The sequence below is a fragment of the Tachypleus tridentatus genome, chromosome 2, assembly GCF_004210375.1.
Source record: "Tachypleus tridentatus isolate NWPU-2018 chromosome 2, ASM421037v1, whole genome shotgun sequence".
Taxonomy (NCBI): domain Eukaryota; kingdom Metazoa; phylum Arthropoda; class Merostomata; order Xiphosura; family Limulidae; genus Tachypleus; species Tachypleus tridentatus.
The window spans coordinates 112622607-112636652 of NC_134826.1; the positions used below are offsets into that span (position 1 = coordinate 112622607).

Here is a 14046-nt window from a genome sequence, read left to right on the forward strand (position 1 = left end):
TAATTTCCCCATTTATAATCTAAAATATTTTAAAAGTTTGCTGTGACAATTCGAAGTGAAGAGAACAGTATTGAAATATCATTAATTCTTTGAATTGTTTTCCTCAGTCAAGAACTTTGAGTTTTTGACTAAATCTTACTTCTTAAATTTAATAACTTTATATTTTGAAAGAATGAGTAGGTTTAATTTTTTTCACTCTTGAAATATCACTCTTAAATTTATACACTGTGAACATTTATTGACCTTTTCAGTTTCTTATTCATGCAGGTTTGTAACTTGTTCATCTGGCCCCAACATCGAAAGTGCCACCATTATGTTAGATGAAACGTGAATAGTTTAAGTTTCTTATCAATAGCTTCAATACTAAAATAGAGTTCCCACTACACACAGTTTTCCATTTCCATCATTAAATAAATTAGATAAATATTGTAAGTTTCTGAGTTTATGTTTAATTCTAATTTATTTATGACAAGGATGTACAATTTCTAATTAACAGCCGTACCGTTCCTTTGTTATGATCGAATCTAAATTCTTATAATCAATAAATTTAAGCTTATAAAATCTTCTGGTACCTTCTTTATTTAATACTTGTGTCCACGTAAAAAATAATTATGCGATTTAGTGCCCTCTTTTTGGAATAATGAAAGTATTTTTCTTTTAAATCAATAATTTTAACCTACTCATATTAATTTTTCATTACAATTTACCTTTACAGTAATAAATTTGTAACCCTCATGCTTTGAAATAAATTTAATTTCCTTTTTATTTAAGAGTTTCACTTTCCTGATTTATTTTTAAATATTGTAAACCATACTTCTAATACTTTAATAAAGTTTTAATAATTCTGTATAAGTAAACCATAATTTGTAAAATGAATATATATTTTTTATTTTCCGGATTATATTTTAAACGGTGAAATTTTCCATTTTGTTTTAATCAGTTTTCACCTTGTGATTTAGTAGTCATAAGATTTCGAAGTTTTTTTTTACCTGTTCTGAGTTAATGTGGATTGTTTTTGAATTTATTCACTTTTCTTTTACTGAAAAAAGTTAATCCTGACAATTATCTTGTTTCATTAGCAGCTGCTTATAATTAATTTAATTTAAACTTAGCTAATTGTTTTGAGCAATTAAAATTATTTCTGACTCACCTCTTAAAAATATCAAATTTAATCTCTTCAAATTCTTTTATAGACTTCAAAGTGGAAGATACCTAAAACAAGGGTTCAAAAATAAGAATATATAGTTTGTATAGAGTAACTATTTAAAATTTGTTCAAGCTTATTCTTTCTACATAACCATATACAGAAAAACTGCTTCAAAACAAAAATTCTAGGAATATGTTCGATTCAAAACAAAATATATGGAGTACTGTGCAAAAGTGTAATGACAAAGTGAAAAATAAGACTTCAGGCTACTTTGAAAGAACAAAAGAAGGTGAATCACAGATGAAACATCAACACTTTATTATCTTCATTTTTAGTACAACAGTAACTCAGTGGAAGTGCTTAACTTCAGCAAACAGTTAATATATTGCGTGTTCCCATTTTGCTTTAATAACTGGTGACATTATTGCATCATACTTAATCAAAGTGTCTTTTGGGATTCTACTACAAGTGTCTCTAATACTCTCTCAAAAAGTGTTTTTGGAAGTAACTTTTGATTTATCAAGTTTTTGACCTATCAAATCTTAGATTTGCTCAATTGGGTTGAGATTGGAGCTTCCGTGGGGGACATTCAATCATATGAATAACCATAACAGCTTTCTTCTCAGCTAAGTAATTTTTTCTTAGGTTGTATGAGTGTTTGTGGTCGTTTTTCTCTTGGTAATAGTATCCTTTGCAAATAATACGCAAACCACTGGTTAAACCATGACGGTTCATGCGCTTGTCCATTGTTCTATCAAAATTGCAATATCTCCTGTCGCATCAGCAGAAAAACACCCACACTACCATGCCTCCCACATGCTTCAAGGTAGGTGCTAATGCGTTGAGGTAAGTATCTTTTACCTTTCTTACACCGGACATACAACTTACGTTCTTAAAAAATATTTAAAACTTGCACTTATCCGTCCATAACATCCTTTTCCAATCATCAACAGTCCAATTTTTATTTTTTAGCAAATTTCATCTCATTACAATATTTGGAGCATGAAATAAAAGTTTTTAAACTGCTACACGGTCAAATATTCCATTCTCATTGATTTTTTTGATACTGCAGATCTGGACACTTTTATTTTATTAGGCTTATGGCCGTTCATCTCATGCTTGATATCACTGGCAGTCTTTTTTTCTGTCTGGAAAGATGCATAAACGAAGAACTTTAACATCAGTGTTATTGAGTTTAGGTTTTCTGCTTCTTTCTTTCGTTGTTTCAAATTTACCTTGTGTGCTTGACAGTGTTTGGGGAGCATCTCAAATTTGAAACAATTTGTCGGAGAGCCCAAGTAAAGCATATATGCGAACTCTCTGTTTTACTGACAATTCTCTAAGATTTTTAAGCCGTGGCATGACAAAGAAACTTAGCATATACTGTTAAGCATTGTTTTTATCAAGTAATGTTTGTGAAGTGCTATTAAATTTGCTACCCGATAGTTAGCGGTATGTCTCTGGATTTTCAACGTTTAAATCAGGGGTTCGATTTCCTTCGGTGGGCTCAGCAGATAGCGCCATGTGGCTTTGCTAGAAGAAAAAACACACACGCTATTAAATTTATTTCTTCTAGAATATACTAGTATCATATGCATGCTTCTTGCTTACCTCCTTCTGTATATTAAGTTACTGCATGGGGTACCATGACAGTTATTTCAGACCATAAATTTGATCAGTATGCTCATTCAAGCAGAGCCCTTATGACATGCCCTTGGTACAAGCATATGGTACTTCTAAAGAATGATAAGTATTCTCCCTCTAGTTCATTCAATAGTCAACATGTAACAGCGAAGCATTGTCATAGTGTTGAAATTTACATTCTGTAATGGCATAAAAGAATTAACCTCATAAAAGCGAAATAATAACAAATGCTCTATTGTTTTAACACTTTTGCACAGTACTGTATTTTGTCAGTGGTATATTATATATTTATGGTAGTAGTTTCGAAACCCTGCATTTATCGAATATAATAATGTTTTCAGTAATAAACAAACTTGACATCAACTGAATACCAATATATTTAAGTTGTTTCAAACAGAACAAAAACAAGTAAAATATATCATAGCAGAATTATATAGAAAGATAAATGAAGATTCTAAGAAGTAATATTAGAATGAGTTATGAAGTTAATGATTTTTCAAAATTTAATTGATTAAAACTTAATATATGGAAGAAATAAGAACATGAAGTTCCGATTTCTGATGATTAACTATTATGAAACAAATGGTTTAAAATAATATAAGTTAATGTCTTTAGTAAATAGTCTAATACTAAATAATATCAGTAGTTAGAGTTCTTAGGCATAACATTTTGCAAATTGAAGTGTAAGATCCTGACCCCCCCAGAGAGCCCCCCATTAGTACAACGGTATGTCTACGGAATTACAACGCTAAAATCAAGAATTCGATTCCCCTCGGTGGGCTCAGCAGATAGCTTGATGTGGCTTTGCAATAAGAAAACACATACACACCCAGCGTGAGATTCTGAGAACTAAAACCTAAGAATATAAAATATCAGAGCATAGTATTAATATCCTATAGGAAGAACTGTTATCAGGATATATAATTCTAAGAATCAAGATGTTGGGATTGTTATATACAGAATTATAAGATTGAGAAATTAGGTCTTACGATGTTGCAAATTAGAATTAAAAATTAAAAGTACAAGAAATGAAATGTAAAGACTTGAGAACCAGAGTTAAGCTTTGTTGAATAAGAATGTGAACTTTTAATAATCAGAGTGTAGAATTCTTAGTGTAGAGCAACGGTTCCCACACCATTTTAGACATTCAAAATCAGCACGATTCCATGTGCTTAAAAAGTAGTTCAATCGACCTATTGAACTTTTTTGGTACATTTTATTTTTTCCCATTAGTCTCGTGACCAATGGTTTAAAAACTACTGGTGTAGAATAAAAAAAAAACTGAAAATTTAAATCTGAGACTAAAAACAGAGTTTAGGATTTTAACATGTACAGTATAAAGAATATATATATTTAACTCATGTCATTAAATATAAAATAGAAGGCATAAGAAAATATTGAGTAATTAGTTGGTCCTATACACTAACGAGATATTAAATTCCCCCACAAGAAACAAACTTTATTTAAAATTTCCTCCCTCAGCCTGCGATGTTCATCTGAATCTACTCTTTCTAGCTCATTCTTCCAAGGTTGTGCCAGCTTTAATTGTACGTTGTATTTCTTCTCCTGATGGGCGGTTCTAGGTGTAGTTTTGGTAGTGATTATTGTAGTTGTACTTGTAGAAGTGCTGGATGAGCCAACGGATTGGTGAGGAATGGTTGAAGAAGAAGGGAATTCATGCGTATTTTCTGCTAATAGATTAATTAAAACAAACTGTCAGAAAACATGAAATTAGAGAGATTTCTTGAAAGTAACAAAAACCTGCTTTAAGATAAAAATCTAGAAACATGTTCGATTCAATGTAATTTATATACAACCCTTGAAATATTTTAGAATAATTTATAAGGCTTATATTTTCACACTTAATCTTTCTTTAACATAATTTTATTCTTCTTTATTCTACACGTATTTTTTATGAACATTTCATCGCTTATTAACGATAAAATGTTTGCATTAAACGCTTTTTTTAAATATATGTACGTCTTAAAAAATATATGTTTTAAATATATGTATCTGAAGATTATCATTAAAGTTAATTATTCATACTAGCCGGTTACCCGCGGCGCCAGTGCTCACTTTGGGTGCCAGCAATTGGTAGGGATGACAGTGCATGGTGGATAAGGGCGATTTGCAGTCTTGTATTTCTGTTGAATTATGTTGTTTTTTTCTTGTTCAAATAAAAAAAACATCCTAAAGACAAAATACGTTTACTTAGCTATTGGTGAGCAATGTGCATAGGCAACGTGCTAATTAATGGTAATACTTACCTAGAGCCTCAAGAGCAAGGATCTTACCTTATCACACACCATTCGTTTGGTGATGTTCACTTTTGGTTTTTTTTTTTTTGAAGTCCTGAAAAATACTTTTTTCCGGAATACAATTTTTCTTAAGGAAGAATTTAAGTTGTAAGGTTATAATAAATCCCATAAGAAAGAAGACAATATAAAATCAATAAATAAAGTAAAGAATATCTAAGATGCCAATTCTCATATACTGTTTGTTTTACCTTTCATTTTATGTTACTTAACAATGATTTGAGTGGCAAGCAGAGAACTGCTCATCATTTATGTCAATATATTGATGACATTATCCAGGTTTGCAACCGGCTGTGACGAAGTTTACCCTGCCACACATGTAGATAAAATAACCTTTATGTTTTACCAGTGATGACACTGATCATGTATTTTGTTAACATCAACAATGACTCTGATACCATGCCACACATTTAGGTAAATTAACCTCTATGTTTCATCAACAATAGCGCTGATCATGTATCTTGTACGTTATAAAACGAAACTACCAGCTACATGTGAGGCCCTGCATGACCAAGCGTGTTAAGACGTGCGACTCGTAATCTGAGGGTCGCGGGTTCGCAGCCCCGTCGCGCCAAATATATCCGCCCTTTCATCCGTGGGAGCGTTATAATGTTACGGTCAATCCCACTATTCGTTGGAAAAAAAGTAGCCCAAGAGTTGGCGGTGGGTGGTGATGACTAGCTGCCTTCGCTCTAGTCTTACACTGCTAAATTAGGGACAGCTAGTACAGATTACGAGTCGCGCGCCTTACGCGCTTGGCCATGCCGGGCATGATAGAAGTACAAAATAATTGTTAAAGTATTTTTGTTCCGCTTTTGAATCGCTGATATAGGCGGGTGTTAAAAGCGAAGTACTTTTTTGAACACTGCTTGTATTATTTTTGTTGTTAATAAGAAAGTTTGATATTGACTGAAAGATCCATCTCATATAACAGTTAAAGTACAGTTAGTTAACCTAAAACTCAAATATGTAAATAAGCCAGTGGTTTTGCTTGTCGAAATATAAATTATTTCGTTGGGCAATTTTGAAAAATATTTAAGCGAAAAGGAAATGATTTTAGCAAAAACTAATAGTCAATTTTGGTATGTTTTTCACCAATTATAATCTTGTGAAAATTTAAATAAATATATATGTTTGTGTGTAGAATCTATAAATAATTAACCTGTTTCTTCTTTCTCTATAGATGATTGAGTTGGAGGTTGGGGAACAGGTTCGGGTTCACTTGTAGGTTCTGGAGAAAGCGTAGAGTCACTGCTAATGTCTGATTTTATGCTAGGTTCACTACTAGGTTTAGAACCTGTTTTTAAACCAGATTCGTCACTAGACGCTGGTTCTGATTTTATATCTTGTTCTACATTGGATTCGGTTTCTGATTTTATGTCTTCTTCACCTGGTGTTTTAGGTTTTGATTTTACTGCTGGTCCATTACTTCGATCAAACTCTGATTTGACGTCTGATATACTGCGAGGATCAGGCTCAGATTTTACATTTGGTTCACTGGTTGGCTCAGGTTCATATTTCACATTTGATTCACTAGTAGTTTCAGGCTCAGGTTTTACAACTGGTTCACTGGTGGATTCAAACTCAGTTTGTACATCTGTTACAATGGTAGGTTCAGGCTCAGATTTAACATCCAGTTCGCTTTTAGGTTTTTGATCAGCATCTAGAGATCATGTTGGAGAAAAAAGACACTTTACTTCTACAGTTTATCAACTGATATTATTTTAAGAGTGTAAATAGTAAGATATATGGTATAAGAATATTTTTCACGATGAATGAAACAATCTGAGACAAGAAACATAAACGGTGATTCAGGATATTGAAAATATAAAATAAAATACGTTAAATACTAAATATCTTAGTAAAATACAAGCAAGTTGTGACAGATTTACTATCAAATATCTATTTCAATATGCTTAATTGAGTTTTATTTAAATTTAGAAATATAAATAAGTTATTTTGTTAAATCTGTTTTGCCTAAATTCCCACCTATTCACGAAAGTTGTAGAAGATTCTCGAGTGTAAGAATCAATAATATATGTGTGTATACATAAATACTTGTGTGATGTTTATATTGTTGAGTAACCTGAAGCTTCGAAAAACTCTCCTCACAACTATAAATATAGACAACGCGACACGCCAAGAGACATTATATAATATTGGTTTGCTATAGTTGGTATATAATAAGTCTTGGAATCTATAGTTGTGATTAGTGCTTGCTAATCGGGAACTTCAAATATTTGACTACTAACGTTTATAGATTTTGAACATTATAAACGATTTAAATTGAGCCAATTAACATCGGACGTTTGTATTTTTACGAAAACATTATATAATTCGCGGATTCGAATACCCGGCACACCAAACATGCTCACCCTTTCAGCCGTGACGGCGTTATAATGTGACGGTCAATCCCACTGTTCCTTAGTAAAAGAGTAGCTAAAGAGTTGGCGGTGGGTAGTGATGACTAGTTGCCTTCCTTCTAGTCTTACAATGCTAAATTAGAGACGGCTAGCGCAGATAGTTCTCGTGTCGCTTTGCGCGAAATTCAAAACAAACCAAACCTTATAACTTCAGCGGTAAAAATCTATAAGAACTCAAAATTATCTCGCTCATCAGTAAAGTTTGAGATCACAAAAAGATTCGATATTGTGTATAAGTTTATAAAACGTTTTACGTAGATCATTATTTTTAATAAACATTATTGTAACTTGTGCTCGTACAATAAAATATAGCTATATTAAAAAAACAGTGTGTATCAATCTTGTTGGCAAGTATCATAAACTGGTTACATATCGACATTTATTTACCGTCTAAATCTAAATTACAATTTAATTCATTTCAAGCTGCTTAAAATTGTAATACATAACAAAGTAAAATGAAAATGTTTCATGGTGTTACATACTAATTATTATCTTTACTAATAAAGTGATATTTTTGAAAGTATTTACAAGAAATATGATGTTTTAGCAACAGTTTATTTACACAAATAGAAAAAGCCATAACTACTTTTTGTACACTTATCTCAAAACTGTATAAATAGAGTATATTTATCCAATAATTTATGACCCTCAAAGTGTTTTACTTTACAACTACTAGATAATTTTGTTTCTCCGATGGAAAACTCAGATATGTTATACTCCATAAAAGATATATACAAATCAGGATTATATGGATGGCATTGCAGTGAGAATAGAATTTTTATAGTGACTAGATATAATGATATTCAATTGCCAGACGTCGAATCCCTAGTTACTTTTTCAAGACAAAAATAATTATAAAAATCAGAAAAATTATGAAACTGTTTGGTGTACAGTACTGTGCAAAATTGTTAGGGCAAAAGAATATTGTTTTTTTTTTTCCATTTTATGGTGCTAAATTCTTCCAAGCCATTACATAAAGACTAAATTTTAACACTATTGTAATGCTTCAATGATCTTTTTTTGACAATAGAATGAACCAGGATGAGAATAGTTATCATACTTTATAAAACCCATACACTTGTACAAAAATAGGTCATAATGGTTCTGCTTGAATGAACATACTGACCAAATTTAGGGTTTAAAATAACTCTTATGGTACCCCATGCAGTGACTTAACTATATGGAAAGAAGCTAACAAGGAACTAGCATATAGTACCAGTATATGCGAGAAAAAAATCAGTTCAATAGCACTCCAGAAATATTACTTGATAAAACAGTGTTAACACTGTATGTTAAGTTTTTGTCATACCACAGCCCCAAAAGCTTACAAAACTGTCAATAGAACAAAGAATTTGCATAAAACATTTACATCATGTTCTGACAAATTGTTGCAGACTTGAAATGTTCCCCAAACAAAAAGTATTAACTGTATGCTGAACTCAAGAACTTCCACCGAGTTTTTGTTGAACTGAATATGAAGATTAATAACACTTTGATGTTTCACCTTCCATTGTTGTTCGAAAGTTTCTTGAAATAGGGTTCTTGACTTTGTTCTAACAGTTGTGCAGAGTGCTATATCTCAATATTTTAAGATTTATTTTCCAAAAGAAATTTTGGTAACATTAACATACGACAAAGAGGAAACATAAACTCGTGAAATTATGCTCGCAGATAATTCTAAAGTTTCGATTTATAACAAAATAAAAGCTTTATCAAAACAATTGTTCCCTTGACGTCCTACTAAGGTTACGTGATTTATTTCTATAGTCCTGATATTATAGTAAAAGACGAAAAATATGTTGTTAATGTAATTCTATATAATGCCTGTTTTTGCATCAATGCAAATATTATATTGTTTCAAACTTTATTAGATTAAGTTTTATCCCAAGGATTAATATCACAGTGTTTAAAATTTATATTGTCATATCCTGTTGTATTTTATTATGAAGTGAGAAAATAAAAAAAATTGACAAATAAATTTTATAAATATAATAATTAACAACAATAGAGTTTATTTAAATAACACCATTTTTGATACATAAAATGGTATATATGTGTGTGTATGTGTTTTGTTGAATATTCTTATGTGTATTAATTTTTTCAAAAATAAAATGCAACTAAAATAACATTAGCATATGATTCTCTTCCTTGTCATCCAAGTTCAGCAAATTGCTTAAAATTTTCGCTCAACCATCAGTAAGTTACCTCTATATTTCTAGTATGTGAGATATTGCTTTGAAGTGTAAAGCATAAAAAAGAAACCTACTAACCTCTACCTGAAATATGATTGATACAAATCTTCTGAGTAGAAATCATAGGAGGTTGTTCGTGAACATTTATTCTTCGAGTTTTACTGTTATACGTTCCTCCTTTCACAGGATATAAAAAATACAGGCAGTTCTGTGAAGAAAACTGGAGATCTTGGAAATCATCTCCAGTATTTATCTTCCTATTAAACTGTAATTTGAATATTCCATCTTTAATTTCTCCAGAAAATTTGTGGATATCTTGCTTCACGTCATACTGAGGATGCTCATAGTCTGTTAACCAGCTGAAATGGAATTTTTTAAGCTTAAGTTATACTATAGTATGTACAACAAACATAAGATCTGTGCTGAAGAAATCTAATATATAGATAATATAGCTGCTTCAAAAAGTTTCTCAGGCAACATAAAACGACTCTGAAAGAAAGGAAGATAATTCGTTAAAAAAAAGCAAAACAATATCTCTGAAGAAAATAATCCTTCTAGAACAAAAGACATGAAAATAAACAATAATTCTAAAATAATAGAAACAAGTTTTATGATGCAACAAAGTGAAACACAAAATAAAGCAATAGAAATGAAACAGTGTGTATTTTAAATAAATGAAAATTTGAATTGAAACCTGTTGCAAAAAGATTTTGTGAGACAATTTGCTTACGATGCAGAAGTTTGGATCATAATTTCAGAATGAATGAATATCGAGGGCCTTTATCTTGCTAAACTACAATTAAATCATGTGTTCGCTCAATGTAAACTCTTGTTTAGTGTTATTGACTCTTACAGGCTTCTATTTGTTGTCCAATCTTACACCTAACACTAGTCTATTCAGATACATGAAGAAAAATAAATTGATTTTCGAGTGCAATGAATTTATTTTCGTGTCCCATTTTGTTTTGTTTTTATAATGGCACTATTACAGTCTCTAGTTGTTTTCTTTTTATTCAAAATCATTTGCATTTGTGGAACTATTAAGTGCAAATATTATATTTATTTTTTACGTATTTGTGCAATTTGATACCTATAAACAAGTATTGAATAACACCTAAAGAGAGGGAAAGCGATGTTTTGGTTCATTTCAAGGCCAGGCATGGCTATGTAGCTGGGGCGCTCAACTAGTAAGTAACCTGAGGGTCGCCGGTTCGAATACCCGTCACACTAAACATGCTCACCCTTTCAGCCGTGAGGGCTTTATAATGTTCGGTCAATCTCAGTATTCGTTGGTATAAGAGTATCCCAGGAGTTGGAGGTGGATGGTGATGATTAATTGCCTTCCCATGTATTTCACTACTGGCTCGGCATGGCCAAGTGTGTTAGGGTTTTCGACTCGTAATTCTACGGTCGCGGGTTCGAATCCCTGTCGCACCAAACATGCTCGCCCTTTCAGCTGTGGGGGCGTTATAATGTACGGTCAATCCCACTATTTGTTGGTAATAAAGTAGCCCAAGAGTTGGCGGTGGGTGGTGATGACTAGCTTCCTTCCCTCTAGACTTACACTGTTAAATTAGGGATGGTTAGCGTAGATAGCCCTCGTGTAGCTTTGCGCGAAATTCAGAAACAAAACAAACAAACAAAACTTACACTGCTACATTAGGAATGGTTAGCGCATGTAGCCCTCTTTTACCTTTGTGCGAAATTCTAAGCTAACAGTCTTCATAGTAAACTGGACAGCAAAGTTGTGAAAAAAAGAATGAAATCACTAATAATAAATAATGATTTACAAATATTGTAAAATGTGTTTTGTTTGTTTTAGGCAAAAAGCAACGTAATGAGCTATTTGTACTCTACTTACTGCAGGTAGTAGGTATGAAACCCGATTTTTAGATTTATAAGTGCTCTCCAGTGGCACAGCGGTATATCTGCAGACTTACAACACTAGAATTTAGGTTTTTATACCAGTGATGGGCATAGCACAAATAGCCCATTGTGTAGGTTTGTCCTTAAGCTCAAACAAGCAAACATAAGGGGGTAAGGTTCGAATGGAATGCTGACCCCTATGTTATTCCTCTAGGAGCTTTAAGGGTACATGTCAGGTTTGGTGACAATCAGTCCAGTTTTGACGTCAAACAATCAATCAAGATTTATAGGTCCTTAAACTTTTCTCTGAGCGACTGCAAAACGTTACAAACTTAAAATAGTCAATAATGATCGTCTAAGAAAGTTTCGCTCGCTAATGATGAATTAATTTACAGAAAAATTGTTTTGTAATCTTCTATAAAGAACATTTTCATAAAAATTAACTGAATTTTCTAAATTAAAAGAACAAAGTTTTGAAGTAAGAACCAGAATTAATGTTTAAAATTTGAAAAAAAATGGTATAAAATAAAATTTTATAGTAAATTGTAAATGTTTATTTAAGAAAACCAAAGTTGCAAACAAAAATTATAAAAATAGATTTTCAAAAAAATAATTGCAGGAAAAATTTCATTTTGAAGTGATTTTGACTTTATAATCGAAATGTAATTTAGTATAAAAAGGATTTATTTGAATTATGTATGCATATGATATATATAAATTAAATAAATCTATAAAATATAAAAGAAAATCTGTAACGTAAAGATCTAATGTATTCCTTAATTAGCCGTCTCTTTTACCGTGGAATACAGTTTCATTTATTCAAGGATCATCAGCACAGCTTAGGTCAGTAAACGAAATAAATACAGTTAGGCATCTTATAACAGTGATTTAAAAGGACTGAAAAGACTTAATAGGTATTATATATATATATACACATCGACATTATAAGTGACATACTTGTATTTCTTTGGTTTTATAGCCGAAGTTGTGCCGATGAGCCTTGAATAGGCGAAACTGCACTTTACAGCAGAGGGTATAGACCAGGGGTGTGTAACATTTTTCGTCGGTGGGCCATATAACCAACTTCATCAATCAAGCGGGGCCACTTAAAAAACAAGCTTATTCGTGTACATGCACAATAAATTAAAAAAAATTCTCAAAATGCAAGCAATAATATTTTATATTTTTGCATGAGTGATCATTTTAGTGCGACACTTGAAATTTAGAGTCCTTGCAGAGCTTGTCAATATCAGCTTTGACAGAAGTGGTTGCCACTCTTAACTGACTGGTCAAATGTTCATCAGTCAGCTGACTTCTACATTTGGTTTTGATGAGCTTCATTTTGGAGAAAAATTGCTCACAGCAGTAGGTGCTACCAAAAAGGGAGGCAATTCTTTGTGCATGACGGGACAAATTGGGAAACTTTTCACGTACACAGAGTTTGTAAAAGTCTAGCAAACTGTTTTCAGAGAATTTCCTTTTAGTGTCCATGTCAGCCTGCAGTTCAATGAGTTCCATTTGGCAATCATCAGGACTGTCTTCCACTGCCAAATCAAAAGGTTGAGCGAACAATTTCAATCTAATTTCAGTTTGTCTGAAATCTGGAAATCTGTTTGCAAACTCATCACGCAGCTTTTGTACACTGGTTCCATATTTGGTGCAATCCAGATTAGGAAATTCCAGTTTCCTGGTTGCAAGACATGTAAAATGGGTCAATATGGCTCTTCTCAACTGAACCTGGAAAAGTTCCAATTTCTTCTCAAAAGCACAAATATGCTCAAACAACTTATTCACAAGTTGACTTTTCCCTTGTAGTTTTAAGTTTAAATCAGACAGATGCTGTGTAATGTCTGTGAGGAATGCTAAGTCATTCAGCCAGTTCTCATTGCTCAAGAAGTCCACATTCTGACGTTTGCTCTCCATGAAGAACTTAATCTCCTCTCGCAGATTCCAGAATCTCTTCAAAGTAGCAGCTCTACTAAGCCAACGTACAGCAGAAAAGTACAAAACATCTGAATACTCACTGTCCAGCTCATCTAAAAAGTTTTAAATTGTCGATGATTTAATCCTCGTGTTCGAATATAATTTACGCATTGGACGACATTTTTCATGACTTCTGCAAAATCCAGAACTTTGGTGCACAAGCTCTCTTGGTGAATAATGCAATGGCTTACAACTACGTCTTGTGCTCCAATTGCAGTTAGAAATTTCTTGGTGAATCCATTTGTCCTACCTGTCATGGAAGGAGCACCATCTGTTGTAACACCACATAATTTATAAGGATTCAGTTCAAACTTTTCTACAACCTTAAGCACTTGTTCACAAATATCCTGTCCTGTGGTTGTGGAGGAAAGGCTTGCCATATCTAAAAACTCTTCGAAAACATCAAAGCCTGCAGTAACAGCTCTGATGAAAATGACAAGTTGGGATGTGTCATTGATATCAGTGCTTTCATCCAA

General features: G+C 32.3%; 1 protein-coding gene across 3 annotated transcripts in view; it reads right to left on the reverse strand.

Moving 5' to 3' along the window:
* LOC143244864 (uncharacterized) overlaps window positions 1–14046 on the reverse strand; it is a 67691-nt gene that overhangs the window by 8127 nt on the left and 45518 nt on the right. Inside the window, exons 12-15 of one of the 3 annotated variants that reach the window (XM_076490290.1) lie at window positions 9800–10080; window positions 6269–6769; window positions 4250–4479; window positions 1151–1212 (exon numbers count right to left, since the gene is read on the reverse strand). In XM_076490290.1, coding sequence (XP_076346405.1) covers window positions 1151–1212; window positions 4250–4479; window positions 6269–6769; window positions 9800–10080 — 1074 coding nt within the window. Of the gene's footprint in view, window positions 1–1150; window positions 1213–4249; window positions 4483–6268; window positions 6770–9799; window positions 10081–14046 lie in introns of all 3 variants that reach the window. The other 2 variants (XM_076490291.1, XM_076490289.1) reach the window with 2 other exon arrangements.